Source organism: Mustela erminea, chromosome 9, assembly GCF_009829155.1.
Source record: "Mustela erminea isolate mMusErm1 chromosome 9, mMusErm1.Pri, whole genome shotgun sequence".
In the NCBI taxonomy this organism is placed as follows: Eukaryota; Metazoa; Chordata; class Mammalia; order Carnivora; family Mustelidae; genus Mustela; species Mustela erminea.
Window position 1 is genome coordinate 71,104,693 of NC_045622.1, and position 21,544 is coordinate 71,126,236.

General features: G+C 45.7%; 1 protein-coding gene across 14 annotated transcripts in view; it reads right to left on the reverse strand.

Moving 5' to 3' along the window:
* PLEKHA7 (pleckstrin homology domain containing A7) overlaps positions 1–21,544 on the reverse strand; it is a 213,139-nt gene that overhangs the window by 123,624 nt on the left and 67,971 nt on the right. Inside the window, exon 1 of one of the 14 annotated variants that reach the window (XM_032356704.1) lies at positions 8,765–9,240. The exons of the other annotated variants lie outside the window; for them this stretch is intronic. Coding sequence (XP_032212595.1) covers positions 8,765–8,847 — 83 coding nt within the window. The 5' untranslated portion in view covers positions 8,848–9,240. Of the gene's footprint in view, positions 1–8,764; positions 9,241–21,544 lie in introns of those variants that run through there. 14 annotated transcript variants of the gene reach the window in all.

Genomic DNA, 21,544 nt, shown 5'->3' on the forward strand with positions numbered 1-21,544 from the left:
GGGCTCTGAAGCCTGAAGGCCTAGATTCAAATCTCTGCCCTGCTACCTACAAGGTGTGTGGCCCTGGACCCATTACTTAAAACCCAAGTCTCTGGGCAGTTAGGTGGCTCAGTCGGTTAAGTGTCTGACTCTTGATTTCAGCTCAGGTCATGATCTCAAGCTTTGTGAGATTGAGCCCTGTGTCAGGCTCCATGCTGAGTGTGGACCCTACCTAGGAGTCTCTCTCTCCGACTCCCTTTGCATGGCCCACCCACCAAACCTAAGTCTCATTTTGCTCCATTGCAACATGAAGAAATTACAGTTGCTACTTTGCATAGTTACTCTGAGAATTACATGGGATAATACATGTAAAAGAGCTAGCAGGTATTCACACAACCCTGAAGGTATAGCATTTCCATCTTATCTTCCCACTATGCAAGGTCCACAATGATCTGCCTGAAAACAGGGTCATCAGGGCCCACATCAACTTAGATGGAACCAACTTTCTGCTTTGCAAGGTCTGACCAATAGCCTGTATCTAGTTTTTAGATCTTACTGAGATTACTTTGAACATGCTTTCCTCTCTTCAAAAAAGGCTCTTCCGGGCTGTACTTCATGCCCTAATTCCGACCCTCCATCAGTGGTACCTGAATTCAGCTCATCCAGGAAGTCTTCCCTTATCTGCCCAGACTGGTATAGGTCCCATAGATTCCTGGACTTACAGTCCTAGCAGATGCTCCCCACTATTATCTAAATTGGCTGTGTACTTGCCAGTCTCCCCACTAGACTGAGAGCCACTTGAAGGCAGAGACTATGGCTACATTCACTCTTCAATCTTCAGTACCATCTGTACTGGCTTCCTATTGCAACTCTAATAAATTACAACAAATTGAGGGGCTTAAACAAAATGGGTTTACGGTCTTCCAGTTCTGTAGGTCAGAAGTCGAAAATCAGTTTCACTGAGCTAAAATCAAAATGTGAGCAGGGCTGCACATCTTCTACGAAGGAAGAATCCATTCCTTGCCTTTCTCAGGTCTTGAGGTTGCCCACATCCCTTGGGTCATGGCCCTGCACTCCAACCTTCATCATGTCTCCTTCTTTCAGTCTGATCCTCTTAGAAAGACCCCTCTGATTACACTGGGCCCACCCAGATAAAGCAGAACAATCCCTTACTGCAGGATCCTTTGCTTAATTATAATGGCAAAGTCCATTCTATCATGGAGTAACATATTCCCAGGTTCTGGGGATTAGAACACGGACATTTTTGGGGAGGGGTAGGGGGATCATGTGGACTAACCCACTATCACAGCACCTAGCACACAGCAAATGGGCACTTTCCTCCCTCAAGGAAGAGGCCATGCTCCATGTGGTCCTAAACCACTGAGAAGTAGAATCTTCTCAGCTGGTTTAGGAAAGTCCCAAAGCCTAGATGGCACACACACACCCCACTGCCATTCTAGTCAAAATATCCCAAATGGGCCCTCTCTCCATAACCTGAAACTCCAGATTTCTTCAGCTAACTTGGAAGCAGCCCACATTTACATCTCCATACCTCCACTCTAGGTAAAAATCTGCTAGCTAATTCTCTGAACTCTGGAAGTATGGCTGGATGAATCAGTCTCCAAAATCATCTGGTAATTGCCCTTTGGATAGACTGACAGGCACAGTCTATGTCTTCCTGGAGCTCGCAATCCACATGGCAGCATCACAATGTGAACAGAAGCCAAAAGGCAGCAAGATAAGGGTTCTATCACTTACCAGCATGAGTCAGATTTGATAAATACAGCACATTCTTTGAAATTCTATCAAAATCAAGCTTTAAATTAGCAGGCTACAGGAAGCAACCTAGCAACCCAACCACATGCATTTCCACTTGAGCCTGGTACCTGAACAGAAAGATGTTGGAACCCCTGAGAAGAGGAGCAGGCTGGGTCGAGAGTTCACCCACTTTACAGAATATGACAGGTGCCCAGGCGCTGGCAATGGAAGAAGCCCAAGCTGGGATCTGAATCTTGACTCTTCAATCTATCCTGTGTTACCATGGGTTTGTTAATCAACCTCTCTGAGCTCAGACACACAATACACACATACTGAACCCAGGTAAAATGCTTAGCAGGTAGTATATTTCCACTAGGGGCTGGTCTTCCTTTTTCCTGCCCCTGAAATAATAAAGCTAGCAGGAGAAGTTTATCCTCTAGGAGTGCAAATTGGTGTATATGCACTGTTTCCCTGATGTTATCCACACATCACCCACACACCACCTCCATGATTTCTGTCACCTCCCGGCCCAACCTGTACTTCCACTTTTTTTCTTTAAATAGACTACACAGACAATAATATCTGCCAAATAATGAGTTTGATGTTCTAGCTACACTTCTCTTCAAATACACATGAGAAATTATATACCCATGTATAAAGCTACTAGAATTAAAAACATTCACCCTCTTCGGGTGCCTGGTAGCTGAGTCAGTTAAGTGTCTTCAGCTCAGGTCATGATCCTGGCCAGGGTCCTGGGATGGAACCTGGTGCTGGGCTCCCTGCTCAGCAGGGAGTCTGCTTCCTTCCTCTCCCTCTGCCCCTCCCCCACATGCTCGATGTTCATGCGCTCTTTCAAATAAACAAATAAAAATCTTTTTCTTTAAAGAATTTTATTTGTTTATTTGACAGACAGAGATCACAAGTAGGCAGAAAGGCAGGCAGAGAGAGATGAAGGGAAGCAGGCTCCCCACTGAGCAGAGAGCCTGATGCGAGGCTCGATCCCAGGACCCTGGGATTATGACCTGAGCCGAAGGCAGAGCCTTTAACCCACTGAGCTAACCAGGTGCTCCTAAATAAATAAAACCTTAAGAAAAAAAAATCCACCCCTATATTATATTGTATGTTTTCACACTTCGGGAAACTGGTGAAAAAACCTGGCTCAACTAAACATTATCATGTGTGCTCAGGTAATTTCCTTTCTCTGATACTTGGTTTCTCCCAAATAAGAGAACAGACTTGAGAGAATGGACTAGACCACTTTGCATTTCCTTCCAGTCCCAGGATTCTGAGATCTATTATCAAGTGGTCTGAATAAGCAAAAGAATCTGGGCAGAGATCTTTTTGAAAAGGTAATGAATACCGTTCAATATAATTAGAATCATCCGTCTTAAAATCAGAGAGAAGAAAAGCTTGAAAGAGAGAATGACAAAGAAGCGTATGCCCCTGACTTTGTGCTTCGCCTTCATGGGTCTCTTTATATCAGTTCCTTGGGTTTTGTCATCTCAGCTTGGGTGGTTGTTAGTTTTATCACCTTAGGCAGGCCATTTCACCTAATTCACAGTTGTAAAGTGGGTAAAATGGGTAATACCTCCTCCATGAGGCTGTCTGGGGATTAAGTGAGTAACGTTGTCTGAGCACCGGGAACAGAGCTGGAGGAGATCACTGTTTGCTATTACTGGTGCACATCTGCCTCTAACTTAATTACATGCTCTCTGAAGGTAGGAACACCTTGTTCATCTTTCTGTCCCCCACAGTGCCTAGCAGTGTTTCACACAAAGAGAACTTGACTTGAATATGTAGGGAATCCTCTCTGACACAAAGAGTTCCCGCTCTAAGGCAGGAAACTGAATATTCTCAAGATGTACAGAGAACAAGCAAATCTTCCCTGACAAAAACAAATGTTCCTTCTTCCCCCCACCAAAAAAGTCAAGAAATCCAAGTCTTCAGTGCTTGAGCCATGATTCCCTCCCACACTCTTCAATCTTCCTTCGGAATAGTCTAAATATTCCAAAATATATACATAATAGGGAAAAAAAAAACTTTAAATTATTACAAGGATAAATAAGACTGCTTGCCTTGGAGTCAGAGAGATGGAGAAGTGGGGTCCAGTATGTGCCATTACCTATCTACATATTGAGTTACCTAACCTCAGGCAAGTCACTCCATTTTCCAGTAAAATGACAGTAACAGCAATACTTCCTCTGACAACATCGTCAGGCTGCTGTGGGAGCCAGGACACCCAGGTCCATGAGCTCTAGAACCTCCTGAGCATGCCTGGAACCCTATGAGTAGCTTTTCACTTCTCATTCCTAACCAGACCTTTATTCCTTCATTTGTATCATACCCTCCTAAATGTTATTCTTGTCATAAAAAGAGATAATAACCCACAAAGCTTGAGCCTCTTCCTTATCCTGTAAATGTGCTACAAAAGTAACGAGGAGGGATTTGAGGCTGTGATCGTAAGTCTCTGTTAACGAGCACCACCGTGCTGGGAACACCACCAGCCGTGAGCCCCTATTTTCACAGGGTGTTTCTTCCTTCCTTTTCCTCCTAACACATTTAAAACTTCAGACTTGAGTGCTCACTGGCAGATACATTTTGGAGCAGAGGGAAGGAGGCAAAACAGCTAACTAGAACCAACAGAAAGGATGAGGCCTTGGAAACTTGGAGCCTAGCAGTTGGCTCTAAACCAAACATTTCCCTTGCCTGTAGTCAAATCCAATTAGCAACCTCTTCTCTTCTTTCTCCACAAACATTCGGTTTGTTTATATGAATTACGCTCAAGTCGGAAGGAGATGAAACTGACCATCAGCATCTATGTGTTGGCATTGAGGTGAGCCAATGTCCAATCCCCCTAACACACCTTGCATTACCACCTTAATGTCAACTCTGGTCCACCCGCAACTCTGCTCTTAAAAGGGACCATTCAGTGAGTGAGCGTAAGAGTGTTATGGTCCCACACAAATGACACTTAAAGGTGACAGCCAAGAAGCTGCTGTGTCTCTAACCCCCATAGAGCCTACAGATGAGGAGCAGAGAAGACAAGAAAAAGACACCAAAAAAAGCTAACTGATCAATAAAGACCTCTTTTACTCATTTTACAAACATACCGAGAATTAGCCTAGGCTGTTAGACTAGGTCAATGGAAAAAAGGCAGTGTGTGAACCTTTGTGGACAGTTTGGTTTATTTGTACTGTGGGAGATAGCTCTTCAGATGCATGATTTCCAGAGGAGGTTGGTTAGCCAAGGATAATTATAGTTCTTAACAGCTCAACTTCCTCATCCACTTCCCAATCAATAATTAACTGCATCATATATCATCGTGAAAATTAAATGAGATAACACAAAAGCACTTAGAACAGTGTCTGGTACATCATAAATTCTCAGTTATTTGCACATCACATCACGGTTTAACACACGTGATCCCATTTGATCCTAAGAACCGTGTGAGGCAGATGTGACTGTTCTCAGAGGACACCGGCTCGCGGAGATCAAAGGACGTGTCTAGAGTTACACAGCTGAAAAGTGCCAGGTATCCGTTGCTCTTCTGACTAACATTCCACGATCATGGCTGGACCAGAGGTGGGTTAGCAAGCGTCTGAGCATTTCTAGTTCAACTGTGCTTTCTAGTACCTTTCTAGTTCAACTGTGCTGTGTGCTTATAATCAGGGAATCACGGATCTCCAAAGACTCCTTAAATGATCTGAGGCTGAAAAACAGGTTTGATGTGAAAGTCAGAAGAAACTCTTCCAGGACAGTTCTCACATCTGACCCTAGGAGCCCAGGTATGGCCTCTGGGGTTAGCAAAAAACAGCATTTCTGACATTCCCATTTTTCTACATAAAACCTTCTCAGCGGCTATTCCACGAATACTCCAGTTACCTTTAATTAATTAAAAAAAAATAATAGCTATCAATTAACAAGCACTGTATTAAACCCTTTACAAACCTCTCATAACCCTCACAACTATCCTTGGGGGGTTGGGGGAACTGAACAGAGGTATCCTTATCCCTCTTTAAGAGGCAAGGAAACCAAACACCATCTGCCTCAATTAACCCTCATTCTCTTTCCCCTTGCTCCTGGATACCCTCAGGGCATAGGCCTGGAATACTGGCCTCTTCTTTCTTCAGAGACAGTATAAAACCTAGGGAGGAATTCTGTGTTTTTTGCAAACCAAGACGACAAAGGCTGCCAGGGTCTTTATTGTGTTTTTCCTCTTGATATTATCTGATTCAGAACAAATCTTCAGGGCATCTCTCTCTTAGCCTGGGTACTTTGTCCGGCTGTCCATCCCAGGAAAAGTCTCCCCGCTACAGGTGGGGTTGAGGAACACAGTCACAGCCACCACCATCCCCAGTGCCTCCTTTAACAGGGAAGACAGAAGTCCAGGAGCTAGCACACATGAACACACTGGCCCTCTTCCCAGGTCGCAGGGGCAGTCAGGCCCCAGGACAGAGGCCTCAGCTGCTGCTGAACTCACCACAGACTGTTGTGTCCAGCACAAACATTAGGAATAGTATACATGGAGGCATGGGGGAGCTCTCCAAACCAGCCCTGCTCCATCCTCTGACCCTACAATCCATGGTGATCCTGCCCCCACCGGCTAACCCCACAATTCCACAGCCATTCTGATAACTGCCTCACTTTCCCCACAACACTTCACATTTGACTTCCCACTTATCTCACAACACCCCAGGGACCCTACTACCCTCCCACCCACTCTCTATAACATCACCTTAGGAGCTTCTCTAGGCGGTGGCCAGGCCATTACCAGTGAATACTCAGCCATGACTAGCAGGCTGCAAGGTGAGCAGACATTAGGTGGCAGCCGTGCACAGACTTCCCATAATAGAAAAAAAAAATTGCTGCTAATCAGGACCATCTCCAAACCCTCGACTTGCAGAGCACCAGCATGTCAGCAGCAGAATGGAGCCCTGCAGGACAAGGTGGCAGTCTGAAAGCATGTTTGAGGGAGGGGTCCCACAAACCTAGGTGGGAGACAGGTAGCATGGACTCCCCAGTAACTCGGGTTTCAAGGTCAGAAGCCCCTCTGAAGCCAAGCCCTCTCACTCATTTCCTCCCTGGAAAGCTGGAGTGAGATGGGGACTCTGTGCCCCCGGGGCAGCCATCAGAACATTCCATCTCCTGGAGACCAGAACCAGGAGAAAGGGGGATCCAGCAAGCCAAGTCACTAAAGTAGGGGACAGAACACTGAGGGGAAAGATGTGGGATACTACAGCAGCCTGTCTCAGAGAACATTTGACACAACGCATAGCCTACAACCAGAGCTAAAATCTCCCTCCCTGCACTCCATACCCCAATAAACCCACCCCCTTGACACATTTCTTGCCCCCAAAGCCCATCTCCCTCCCCAGACCTAGCTTCAGAAAGCCCAGCCCCTCTTGCATGCCTCAGAGCATCAACTGCCAAGATACACTCATCTTCTCATCACAGTAACTACAGATCCATCAACCCCTCGGTTTACAAGGCTGAGCACCTCTACACTCAGTTGACAAGAAAAAACAGTTTCCCAGGTCTTGAAAGCACAAGGCTGCCAGGAGGGCTGAGTGTGGCAACTCTCCACAGGCCCCAGCTGGGGTAAAATCTCTTCAGGCTTGCCTCCAACCAGCCCTCTCCAAACTACCCCCCAAAGCTAAGCCCTATCCAAAGCCCTCCATTGAAGATTGGGCTCCCCCATTTCCACTCAACACGGGCCCACCCAAAATACACAGTGCACCTTGTGAGACTGCCAGTCTGAGAATCCACCTTTTCCCACCCAAAGGGGAGGGAAACTGAAACCCTCTACGGGAGGAGCTGCACTCCAACCTCCGCTCTTCCCCACCTTGACCTCTTCCTAAGGAAGCTGTGAGGGCACTAGGAAAGACAGGTCAGGTAATCACCTGGCTGGCAGACCCTTTTGCCTCAGCCCACAGTCCTACAGATCAGGGGCACTTGTTGAGCAAGTGTGGAGATTTTCAGGTACTGGGACTAGGGTAGGGCAGCCCTTTCCAGAAAGCCTTAGATAGCCAACAGAGGACCCAGGGCTCACACACCTGGCCTGGAAGCTTCATCAGAAAGCTGCCCTGGGAGAAGCGGTGGGAGTATGGTTGGGTTCGGAAAGCAAAGGAGGAGAGGGAGAGGCTGGTTCAAAAGTAGATTAAAAACCGAGAGCTGCTCCTTCTCTGTCCTCAGGGGGATGGTGGTGCTGTCCCACAGAAAGGGAAGGGATCCCTTCTGCAGATCGCCGGTCACTGGGGGAACACCAGAATCCTCAGGAAACTGGCTGCAATTCCCTAGGCTTAAACCTCGGTCCCAATGCCAAAAAAGGGAAAGAAAAACCTGCTACCCACCAATCTCATTTCCAGATTCCCTCTACCCAGCCTAGAGACATTAATAATTAACTTGCCTACCCGGCAGCTTGCCGGTGTTGCCATAAAAGATGAGTAATGGCACCGGAGCCCCAGCCCCACGCCCGCAAGCTTCTGGGCTGGGGCTGGGACGGGCTCCTGGAACAAAGCCTCTGCATTCCTCTGGGAAGGTGTGTCTGAAACCAGACCTGTCAAACGACGAGAAGCTGACCTCTTACCTCCCCCTTAGCTGACTCCCAGCAGGAGGTGGGTAGAAATGGGGAGGAGAGATTGCCTCTCCCCCTTCGCCCCCCACCCACCACCACCGACCGATAGGTGCCCCCAACCACCGCCGATTTCTCGGGAAGCCGAGCTCTCTGCTGAGAGCTAATCCTGTTACCAGGAACGCAGGCTGTACTTGGAGACCCAATTCTCAAAACAACAAGGCAGCTCCCTCCATGCCCTTCCCGATGAGTAACCCCCAGCCGGACGCCCGCCACATAAATTCTCTCCCTGAAACTCCCGCGGCGAGCTGCGGCTCCCACGCGGATGGCCGGCCGGAGACAAACCCGCTCGCATCACACCCGCGCCCAGGCACAAAAGCACCCCCCGATGCAGCCCCTGCGCCCTGTCTGCCCAATAGCCTACAGCCCCCCGAAAGTTACAGCGCGCGGACACACCTGCAGGCCCCCCGCGGTGGCCCCCGCCAGCCCCCCAGGGCGGCGGGGCACGCGTCCCCGGGCGGACAGCGCCACCGTTCCATGCGCCTGCTCCTCGGGCTGGCCACCGGTCAGCAGCGCTGGGCGGCGGAGCGCGCTGGGGCCTCAGCGCGCCCGCGGCGCATCGCGCGCCCTCCTCGTCCTCGCCTGGGCCTTCCCTAAGAGCCCACACCCACTTGACATCAGCGCGGATCAAAACACGTGGCGCAACGCCAGACTGCCGACCCTGGCGGTCCAGAGCGCGCCCTGAGTGCTGCCGCGCCGCCAGGACGGCGCGTCCGAGCGCAGCACATTCCTCTCCTTGCAGAGGATGCTGCAAACTGGAGTGGGTAAGGAGACGGAGGAGGGGGAGGGACAGCGGCAGAGGTGGCAGGACTTGCCGCCTACCAGCCGCGCTGCACTGGCACCCAGCCAGCCACCAGCAGACCTTATAGCCCTTGCTGCAAGAGCCCACTGACTGCGAAGACCAGGCTGCAGGTGACCTGGGTTGCTGTTTCCTGCCGGCCAAAGAGAGTCCTGACCTTGAATTCTCTTCCCCAGAATAACTCAAGGAGGCTTCTCTCCAACCACAACTACTAAATCGCTGGGACTGATTCTGACAAGCCAGGAATGAATGCTTGCCTAGATTAGGTTGCTGACCCCATCATCCAGGAGGCCGCTATGGGGCACCAGCAAAGCAGGTCCATACTCTCTGGCTTGTCTCTATACTAGCAGCCTCAAAAGGTGTCTTCCTTCTCTCTTCTCTCAATGCCCTTGGCAGTAAGGGACAGTTCTCCTGATTCTGCAGGCAATTAGAAACAGCATCGCCCAGCAACCACACACACTTCCAATTCACACGCTAGCATCCATCCAAATAATCAAACATTCAAGCATTTATTAATGCTCAGGCCAGGAGCAACAGAAGATAAACAATATTTAACACTCATAGAACATACAGTTCACTCAGGGAGAGATATTAAATACAGTGCAAAGTAATTATAATTGTGACAAGGGTATTAAAGGTCAAGAGGTGCTGTAAGAATGCACACAGGGACCCTAAACTCTCTTGGCAGTCAGGAAAGACTTCCCTGAGGAAGTGACATTCGAGATGCTGAGGCATGAAGAGAAGTTAGAAGTTATCGGAGGGGAGGGAAAGTTCAGGCAAAAACCATGGTTATTAAAGTGCAAGTTCACACTATTCACGGGTGGAAATGTTCAAACAGAAGTGAAATGCCATGCTGGAGACACCTGGGTCTTTTTCCAGGAGGGATATGGGGCAGCTCACCCTCCTCCCCCGGAAGAAAGCCTGGCCATCTTTCCAGAAGACCTTACATCTACGTTTCATCTCCTCCTGAACCACAATGGCCCACCTCAACAAAAGAACTCTGAACGGGCAGTTGGGATCTTTTACGTCTGGCTTCAACTCTATCATCGATTTGTTGTGTGGCTCTACAGAAATCCCTTCTACTCTCTGGTTTCAGTTTCTCTAAGATGAGGTGTTGAATTAGGACAGTTTCTCTAAGATTAGGTGTTGAATTAGTGTTTCTCCATTTATCTTTTTAAAATCATACTTGGTGTCTCAGTCAGTTAAGTGTCTGCCTTTGGCTCAGGTCATATCTCAGGGTCCTGGGATGGAGACCCGAATGGAGCTGCCTGCTCAGGGGGGAGTTTGCTTCTTCCTCTCCTTCCCAGCTCGTGCTCTCTTGTTGCTGCCTCTGTTTCTCTCTCAAATAAATAAATAAAATCTTTTTAAAAATAAAGAATAAAAATAAATAAAACCATACTCCCTTTTGGGTAAATATACAAATGTCATTTCTGTCCTATAGTATCTATAATGACAAGACATCAAACCATCTTCCAAATAAAAAAATATATTAAATATGCTTTTAAAACTACATATGGGGGTGCCTGGGTGGCCCAGTGGGTTAAGCCTCTGCCTTCAGTTCAGGTCATGGTCTCAGGGTCCTGGGATCAAGGCCCACATCGGGTTCTCTGCTCGGCAGGAAGCCTGATTTCCCCCCCGCTCTCTGCCTGCCTCTCTGTCTACTTGTGATCTCTCTCTCTCTCTCTCTCTGCCAAATAAATAAATAAATAAATAAAATCTTTTAAAATAAATAAATTTTAAAAACTACATAGGCCCCACAATAGTCAAAATATGGAAAGAGCCCAGATGTCCATCTACAGATGAATGGATAAAGAAGATGTGGTATTTATATTTTATATATATATATAATGGAATATTACAGCCATAAAAAAGAATGAAATTTTGCCATTTGCAACAACTTGGATGAAGCTAGAGTATTACACTAAGCGAAACAAGTCCATCAGAGAAAGACAATTTAACATGATTTCGTTCACATGTGAAATTTAAGAAACAAAGGCTCATAGGGGATGGGAGGAAAAATAAAATAAGATGAATCAGAGAGGGATACAAACCGTAAGAAACTCTTAACTATAGGAAACTCAGGGTCACTGGAGGGGAGGTGGGTGCGGGGATAGGGTAACTGGGTGACGGGCATTAAGGAGGGCACTCGATGAAATGAGCATTGGGGGTTATTTGCAACTGATGAATCACTAAATTTTACCTCTGAAACTAATAATACACTATATGTTAATTGAGTTTAAATTTAAAAACGACATGTCCTTTAAATATTAGTATTCTGTCTTTAGATATCTGCTGAAGACCTGGAGGCAGGAATGAAGAAATGGTCTCCAAGCTCATCCCTTTCCAGTGATCTGTCCCCGTCCCTCCCACATGAACATGCCCACCAGCACTTATCATCTCTAGCCTCATTTTGTTTATTCTTTCCAGGAAAGAATGAAGAACCACACAATGAAGAGAAACTTGGGTCATCCAAAAAAGAAAAAAAGGCATTCTGGAAAAGACTCTTTTGAATAATAATCCCCAGTAATGCTGGGGTACAGACACTTTGATGGAAACATATGACATTCCTGAGGACACTTCAGCAATATGAATTAAAAGACTTAAAGTTGTTCGTGGGGTGCCTGGGTGGCTCAGTGGGTTAAGCCTCTGCCTTTGGCTCAGGTCATGATCTCAGGGTCCTGGGATGGAGCCCCACATTGGACTCTCTGCTCAGCAGGGAGCCTGCTTCCCCTCTCCCTCTGCCTGCCTCTCTACCTACTTGTGACTTCTCTGTCAAATAAATAAACAAAATATTAAAAAAAAAAAAGACTTAAAAATGTTCGTATCCTTCAATTCCATGGCAAAGAATTTATCCTCAAGACATAATTATCAATAAACACAGAGATTTATCCACAAGGATGTCCGCCATTTTTAGAACAGCAAATAACTGGAAATAAACTGAATGTATATGAGGAGATTGGTTAATAAACATACTTACAATTGAAAATATACATATGCAACTTTAAAAATGATACATAGAATATTTACTGTTGAATTGAACAAAACAAAGGTTATAAAACAAATGATCCCAGTTGCATGTGCGTGTGCACGTGTGTGTGCACATGCGTGTGCATTTGGGGGTGGGGCGGTACCTATGGTGGAGTTGCACTCTGTTCATTTTCCTTACTGGTTGACTCAGAATCTAACCCCTGAAGCAAAACACAATGTCGCTGTGGCATGCCATCCTCACAAGTAAATCTATTAACCCACAACATATTACAAAAGCTTAATATAAAAACAGAATGATACAAACCTTACAGGCAGGAACATAGTTTAGTTCTCCACTACTGTCCACTCACCATTAGAGATTTGATAGAGATTTGATAGATTGGGGGGTTTTCCCCCCAGACTATTCATTTTATATAGATTTTTCAGTTGTCCTTGAGTCCAGTTCAGTGGTTTCCAAACTTTAGAGACCATAAAAATTACTGTCCAGGTGGTTTAAAGTCATTTTCACTTTATGAGTTTTTTCTTCTCCTTACATCCTGAATTTAAAGATTTTATTTATTTACTTAAGAGAGACTGAAAGAGAAGAAGAGAGAGCACAAGCAGGGGCGAGGGGCAGAGGGAGAGGAAGAAGCAGTCTCCCTGCGGAGCAGAGAACCCAAAGACTCTGCTGGATCCCACGACCCTGAGATCATGACCTGAACCTAAGGCAGATGCTTAGCCGGCTGAGCTACCAGGCTCCCCCTTACACTCTGAATTTAGATCCCAATCACTGTATGAAGGGAAAAAGAGGAACAGAAGGATATTTACCAAAATATTAACAATGTTAGAATTGTAGTTGATTTTTATTTCCTTCCTTGGGATTTTCTGTTTTCCAAGTTGTCTGACAAGAAACATATTTTTCATCAGAACATAAAATGTTGCTTAAAAATAAGTGGGCTAAAAGCTCTCCAAAAGATAAAAAGAAACGAGGCCTTGACTTTAAGAGGGGTGACTCCGACCGTGCTCTTCGTATCTCTCCCCTCTGCAAGCTCTGAGGCTGCCCCAGTTGGTGCCCCAACATGTGAGGACAGACAGTACATCGTCGCTAGGATACCATGCCGGAAAACCTGGCAAGAAGATTATTTTTACATTTACCTCCTAGGCTGTGCTTATAATGATGCTTCAAAGCTGAGACTAAAGGGTCCAAAATGCAGCAGCCATGTCCATCTGCTAATGGAGCTATCCCCTACCCTTGAAAGTCTACCAAATAAATAAGCTGAGAACATGTAAAGCACATACCCTTGGTCCTCAGGACCAGGACTATCCAGTCTGCGTTTCAAAGACCTGGTGGTGCTGCCACCAGTCATGCTGGTAAGGACCAGCAGGAAAAGAACAGGCCATACGTCAGATTGGGTTCAGCCAGGCTAGTTTGGTGATCTGTGCCCCAGATTCCCCTCTGCTAAATAGCCTAATAAAGGTTCTACTTTTCTTGTAAGGCGGGGGTGGGGGGTGAATATAAAAGCATTAGGACAAAGTGAACTGCGCTGTCAGTGTAGGGTATTATTTAATGAAAGTATACGCTGCGACTTTGGGGGGAAGAAGGGACATGGCTAGCTGTGGGTTCTGCGACACAAGGCCGGTAAACTGCAACTTGGCTCACCTTTCAAGCTCTCCAAGAAGCTGGATGGGGAGCAGAGGTGGGCTGAATTCTCCTGGGGCTCAACTCAGGAGCTCTGAAGTCAAAGACAGAAGGCGGCTGGGATAAAAACCCCCAGGGGCGTGGAGGCAGGGGACAGGCTCCTCAAAACACAACGGGCAAAAACACCAGGGCAGGATCTAAAGATGAGGGATGCTTGAGTTACTTGGCCACTTAAATGCAATAATCATTGAATCCCCTACCAGGTATTGCCTCTACCCGTGGTCTCTGCTCAAAATAAAACACAGGACAAGCCAGAGAGAGCTGTCAATAGGCTACATTTTAAGTCCACCTAGAGTCTAATAAAGCTAATTTTACTGTTATGGTGTCTATTAAACACAGGGCCTTTGTTTAGAGAGTGAGTAGAGGGGAGGAAAGCTCAGGCATCAAGGGCTAGGAATTTTTATTATTCCAGAATTATTTCTTGGAAGGAAGGAGTAAGAACAAACCTGATTTTTAAAAATAACTTGGACAGGGACACATGTATCAGAAGGCCCACTACTGTACAGCTATCCAGCCCCTTCGAGAACAGACCTGCCCCCCACAGCCAGGCAACAGCTCAGGGACAGAAAAAAGGCACTCCACCTCACCAAAGCAGAAACTATTGAAAACACTGACCAAGGAAGCCAACGCAGACCTGGAGCTGGAGCCTAAGGACCATTAAGGTGGGGGTGGAGGGGAGCCTACTTGCTCCATGGCCAGAGACCAAAGTCACCCAAATGAGTTTTGATAAAATGAATAACTAAGTTTATAGCTTTATAGAGTTTGTTAAATCAGGAAAACCAAATCACAAGACATCTAAATAGCTAGACCACATGTCTGATCAGTGATCTTCATATATCCATTTTAATCAGAAAAATCTCCAGGTGATTGTTTAAAAACAGCAGATTCCAGGGGTCAACCCCTACAGAACCTCGTGACAAAAGTCTAGGATGAGCTCAGGAATCCGCATTTAGAAAGGACCCAAGGTGAGCTGGCCGTGTGTCGCGTGGAGCCCACACTTTGAGATACTTGATGTTTAGGCCAGGAGGGCCTACCACCTGTCTCCCCTTGTCTTCTAGCAGGGATCACCCAAGCAGGCTTGAATCAATTCAAAATGGAATCTGAATGAATCCAATTAATACCTCAACAAAATGACAACAAAACTAGGGCATGATAAAGAATGCCACAGCAAGGAAAATACACATAAGCACTTAGCACGTAGGAAACACTCTAACAAAACTGTGACTTTTTAAAAGGACGAGGATAGCATACTTTCGGTCCTGTCTAGTCTCACCCTGTACTCATAAGCTGGGTATGAACTGTCTGAATTCACTAGTGTTAGCACCTAAAAACTCCATGGACTCGCCCAGACTGAAGTTAAAATCTGGGCTCACCCACTTACCAATTTTTTTCCTCCCTCACCCACTATTTCTTCAGCCCTACAATGGGATTAAAAATACCCACTCCCACAGTATTTGTTATGAGGATGAAATAACAGAATTAGTAAGTGAATGGGGACATAGTAGGTACTACATAAATAGTAGCAATCATTCATTCAACAGCTAAATATTTATTGGGGCCTTTTACAAGTCAGGCATTGTAGGCCCAGAAGGCACAGTAGTAAGTGACGAAAGAGACAGGGGGACAAAAATATAGATAGTACACAGATAAATAATTTCAGAGATTGGTGTGTACCATTAAGAAAATGAAACGGGGGACGCCTGGGTGGCTCAGTTGGTTGAGCAGCTGCCTTCGGCTCGGGTCATGATCCCGGCGTCCTAGGATCGAGTCCCACATCGGGCTCCTTGCTCTGCAGGGAGCCTGCTTCTCCCTCTGCCTCTGCCTGCCATTCTGTCTGCCTGTGCTCGGTCTCTCTCCCTCTCTCTGACAAATAAATAAAAAATCTTTAAAAAAAAAAAAAAGAAAGAAAGAAAGAAAATGAAACGGTGGTACCTGGGTGTCTCAGCTGGTTAAGCGACCAACTCTTGATTTCCGCTCAGGTCATGATCTCAGGGACATGAGACTGAGCCCCACATTGGCTCCACGCTCAGCCCAGAGTCTGCTTGAGATTCTCTCCCCTTGCCCCTCCCCCCATTCACAGGGGCACACATGCACTCTCAAAAAATAAAATCTTAAAAAAATGAAACAGTGACATCATAGAGTGATATGGGGGTTCAGGGTATGTATCAGTAAAAGGTCTAAGATGTGTCATTTAAACTAAGATCTAGAGGAAGAGCATTTAGACCCAAGAACAGGTGGAAACAAACAAAGTACATTCCTAGAATGGAAGAAGGACAGTGAGGGCTGGAAGTCAGTGACCAGTGGGGAGGACAGTAAGAGAAGCAGCTGAGGAGTCAGAGCCAGGGTTAAGGATGACCATGTATTACCTGGTAAGAATTTGGATTCTCCTCCAAATGCAATAGGAAGCCATGGAAGGGGTTAAAAGAAAAGACTGTACCATGGAAAAGGCATGATCTAATTTGCTTTCTAAAAAGACTTTTGTAGCATTTATATGGAGAATAGCCTGGGGGTTGGGGAAAATAAATAAAAACCTATTATTTCGTTAGTGTTTAAACTGTGCATTCTGAACTGTCCAGAGAACTTTATATGTATGGTCCTTAATCCTCATGAAAACGTGTAATGTGAGTATCATTATTATCCCAATTTCTCAGGTGACAAATGCAGCAGGCACAGATTAGGTGACTTGCCCAGAAAGTGGAGGATCTAATACACGCACCCAGATGGTCTGACTGCAACACCTCTCCAATGCCTTGAAAAGAAGCAGGGGAAATCAGAGAGACAAGGTAGAAAGACCACTGCAGAGTACAGGCAAGAGAGGGTGGTGGCTGGCAAGATGACCGCAGTGTAAATGCTGAGGGGAAGGCAGCCACGCAACATGTCTTTGTGGCAGGAGCTAATTCCACCACCGACAGAACTTATGACAGGGTGAAGGAAAGAGACAAGAGAAGAGGACTCCCAAGTTTTTGGTTTGAGCAAAAGTGGATGCCAGTGCAATTTCCTGAGAAGATTAAGCCTGGGGGAGAACAAATCCAAAGGGAGGGGAGGCATTAACATAAATCAAGCACTCTGTCTTAGAGGCGCCTGGGTGGCTCAGTTGGTTAAGCATCTGGCTTGGGCTCAGGTCATGATCTGAAGGTCCTAGGATCGAGCCCCACATCGGGCCCCTTGCTTAGCAGGGAGCCTGCTTCTCCCTCTCTGTCCGCCCACTTCTCCCCCTGCTTGTGCTCTCACTCCCTCTCTCAAATGAATAAATAAAGTCTTAAAAAACAAAAGCCTCTGTTTTGGACACATTAGGTCTGAGGAGACTATTAGAAGTCCAAGTGGAGAAACCCGAAATACAGTGAGCTGTGGCAGTCTCCTCTCATCTCATCACCACGTGACTCCTTAGTGTCTGTGTGCCCCTGGGAGTGGGGGAAAGGGTTCTCCCAGCCACCAACCTTTCTAGTTGGTTGTAACAAGCAAGGGCAGAGCTATAGCTCAACATACACTTGCAACTTGCTTTGAGGCAGAAAGCATCCTGCCCGGCCCACCTTCTGTGGTCCAGCCCCATTCTCTGAACCAGCTTCCAAGGAGCCAGACTCCAAGAGGCAACACACAGAACCTAGAAGTCCAGGAGGAGAAGCTGGAAATAGGAGCTGTGGAAGGAAGGTTATCGGGCATCTTACTTGCTTGTGACAAGGGGACTTCTGACCCCCGTCCCTTCCGCTTCAACACTTTTTTCCCAGGTCTCCTATCACTGAAGCCTATCCGGGTGTGAGTCCCTGCAACTGCTCACAAGGGCCTGAGTGTGATAATAATGAAAGAGTTTCCAAAATAGGCCTCCCACATTCAGGCTTCCCAAATTCCCTGCTGGCATCCTGGCTACAGCATTCCCAGAAAAATAGCAACCTCGCTTGATAAAATACCTTGGGTATTGACACCTCCTTGGCTCGGAGGAAATGGGTGTGTGCCTTCGAGGTCAGGTAGAGGTTGGAAGAAAGAAAAAAATGGCAATTTTTAAAGTTCAGCTGAAATGTCAGGAACATGAAGCAGCCCATGTTTACACAGAGCTTTCCAAAACTGAGACCCGCTTCCAAGTAGCTGTAAAAAAAAATTTGTCAATGAAACGGCTTTTTAGTTTAACAGAAATAGACCCAGGCCATTCTCATTCTCCTTGTGTCCTTAGGCTTAATCTAACATAATTTATACTCAACTCTGGCTGATGCGGATTGTTTAATTTTTTATTCATATTTTATCCCTTTCATTCCCATAAGCAGACTCAAATCCACTGTGGAACAGGATAAAGCAATAGATGAACATATAGTTCAGATCTACATAATCCAGAAAGGCTGTTTATTGTGGATATTAATTGGAGGTTACAGGGAGGAAATACCCTAATTAATCTGTAAAACACTTGGATAATCTGATCTCCTTATGCTAAAAAAAAAAAAAAAAAAAGAGAGAGAGAGAGACAGAGTCTGGTAATGGTGAAGTCTTATGTCCCACATAGTCATGGATGATCTTGTGGCTCTTAACCATTCAAACTGAAAACAACAGGATACCAATTCAATAATTGTAATCCTTCATCTTCCAAATAAGAAACTGTCAAAGCCCCTGAAGGAGATCAGAATAAGGCTTAATCTAAATCTATCCACAAAGCTGGAATCTCAGTCCTTTCCTGGCATGGGGAGGTAAAGCTCTATTCTCTGGCGTCCTCCTAAATGCAGGAACAAGCTTAAGAATATGAAATGGCCAGCAGCCTGCGAACACAACTTTGGAGACATAAAAATTATTAGGTTTTCTAAATCACTGGCATGAGCCAAAATCCTTCCCAAGACTAGTGGGCCAAAGATAGAACCAAAAGCCTCATTGCATTCACAAACATCCCCTTAAGTGCCTTCTTCAGGAACACTCTCTCTAACATAAACCTGAATGTAGCAATTATTCAGATCCCCATGTGCAGGCAGTAAATGTTTTTGAGGAGGCTCATTCTCAAGGGAGCAAAGGGAAAGTGGTATTTTTGACTAACATTTTTTATCACCGGAAGTCACTGGAACCAGTGTCTTGGCACTAGAGAGCACACAGGGATGACAAATGCTTATAATGTTCACCCTGAAGAACAGACAGATCAAATTATGCCTTGTTGTAGTCTGAAATGTGTTTTATCGCCTTAAAGGTTTTGGAAGATTGACACTCCATGCAGAACACAGTAGGTGGCAACACTGAGCCATGAGACTATTCCATTTGCCAACCCTGGTGAAGAGAGAAAGTTGAATGTAATAATGAAGTCCATCCTAAAAATTAGGTCTCTATTAAAATAATGACAACAGGCACAAAGCCATTAAAAATACAAGCCTGACAAGCCTGGAATCAAATGCACCATCAAATGTACTTCCTGGCATGCTGTCATTTCCCACCTGCACTCTACCAATCCTTGGGCAAATCCAATTATTCCTTGAAACAACAGAATTGTGCAACTCCTCTCCCCTTCTCCCTAGTGACTTTTATGAAAATAATATTCAACTTTAATGCATCTGCACTTCAAGAGACTATGTGACAAGAGCAATAAACATATTCTCTGTGTGCAAAAACCAGGGGACATGAGATCTGAGACTGCTTTTGCCAACCCCAGGTGTGGGCCTTCCTTCCCAAACTCAAGAGAGACTGGAACATAACAGCTGTCAGAAAGCAGCAAAGCCCTGTGCCAGAAATACCCTGGCTGCGCAGCTCTAATTGCCAAGAGATAAGAACCCATAACTCACACAGACACTTGTGGCTCAGGCTCAGACACAGCAGACAGAAAGGAAAGATCATGCGCTCTGGAGTCAGACCAACATCCTAACTTTTACCAGCTCTGCGACCTTGGGCTAGCTGATTCCCTCCCTCGAACCTCAGTTTCCCTCATTCGGCAGGACAGGCGGCAACGTGTACCAAGTGCTGACTACAGCAGGTGCATGATACACTGGCGTTGGTATGATTAACAATCCCTGAAGGGCACGGTGGAGGGTGTCCTGGGCACCATGGTGGTCAAGCTCTCTGGATAAAAGATAGTTTGCAACCTTGAAAGGGCCTCAATTTTCTGTAAGAGGTACAGGGATCAGTCACATAAAATCCCTGGCTACTTTTGCCTTATTCATCTGTGCAAATTTACAGTGTGCCAGGATTATGCAGTGCAAGAGGACAATATGGCTTGGCCTCTTGAGGCTTATAGTCTAAGGAGAAGACAAAGTTTCAAAATAAACACAGGAGGAGATATAAATGGACATCTGTGAGGAGTACATATAGGAGAGGTACATGGCCATCTATAACATGGCCACCTCAAATGGGTAAATTGGCCCAGTCTGAGGAACTGCAGAAGGACGAGGGCTTAGTAAAGAAAAAGAAGAAAGCTGAAGCGGACCTTGCTGCCACACTCTCAGTGGGCCCTACATAAGATATTTAACTTAAAAGAACCAAAGCAGGAAGCTCTTGGTTTCCTCTTAACCAGCAGAATGTTTTTCCTCTCTAACAGTAAAATCCAGAAAACCTACTATTCCCTTTTTGTTTTGGCTGCCAGGAAGCTCTAAGACAAACGTGAAGCTCAAAAATAATACAAACCCTTAATGCATAAGCATTTATAGTCTCCCCAATCCCCTTGGTTTGTCTTCTTCCTCTTGTATTTTCCCTGATCCCGATTTCAAATTCCTATTTCTATTTTATCACTGTATCTAGTGTTCATAGATCTTGGGTAGAAGGAAGGAGGATACAAACAGAGACTTATTAATACTCTTTCTAAGGCTAAGGGGCTGAGCTGGAAAGAATTAACAGACTGCCCTTTGTATCCTGCCTGGCGTGTCACCCCAGAGGCAGAAAAAGACATGTAGCTTGGTCTTCTTTTGTATAAGGAGTGCATTCCTTGTGATTGTGTGATCTAACACAGTGGTGCTTTTTCCCAGAGCCACTTTATCATGTTACATTTCTATCCTAACAAGCAGCTTTCCTTTAGCTGGCTTTTCCCTGAAACATTCACTGACCTATATTTACAATGAACCTATATTCTGGATATTTCAGGATAGAAGCTCCCTTCTCTGCCCACCCCACTTTCCTTTTTTTTTTTTTTTTTTTTTTTTTTTACAATTTGCTCTGTTTCGTAAAGACAGCTCATTAAATATAGAACTGTAGTATTCCCTTTTTACCTCTGAAAGGCATGATATATACATACAAATCCCTCATCAGGCCATGTATCACAAGAGGTACACTTTTCAATCAGGAAACAGTCATTCTTCTCCTGTGATGAATTGATGTTCTCATGTTGAAAAAAGATAAGAGATGAGGAGAGGTAAGATTACTGTTTTTCAATGTACCATTTATCTGCACCATTTAAAAAAAAGTAGGATGTTTTATAAGTAAAAGATCCATTTCTTACAGAAAAATCCATTCCTCTTCCTGGAAAGATAAAATCTTTGTAAATGATAATTAGATATAATTCCAAGAACTGGAATTCCAAGAATTCCGGCAGATTGAGCTGCTGTTCTTCTTATTGGGTCCTGGCCCCCTTTATATGATGAGAACTTTAAACTATCTCACTCAGGACAAAAATGCATAAACACGGGGCGGCAGGGTGGCTCAGTGCGCTAAGCCTCTGCCTTCAGCTCAGGTCACCATCCCAGGGTCCTGGGATCAAGTCCCGCATCAGGCTCAATGCTGAGCAGAGAGCCTGCTTCCTCCTCTCTCTCTCTCTGCCTGTCTCTCT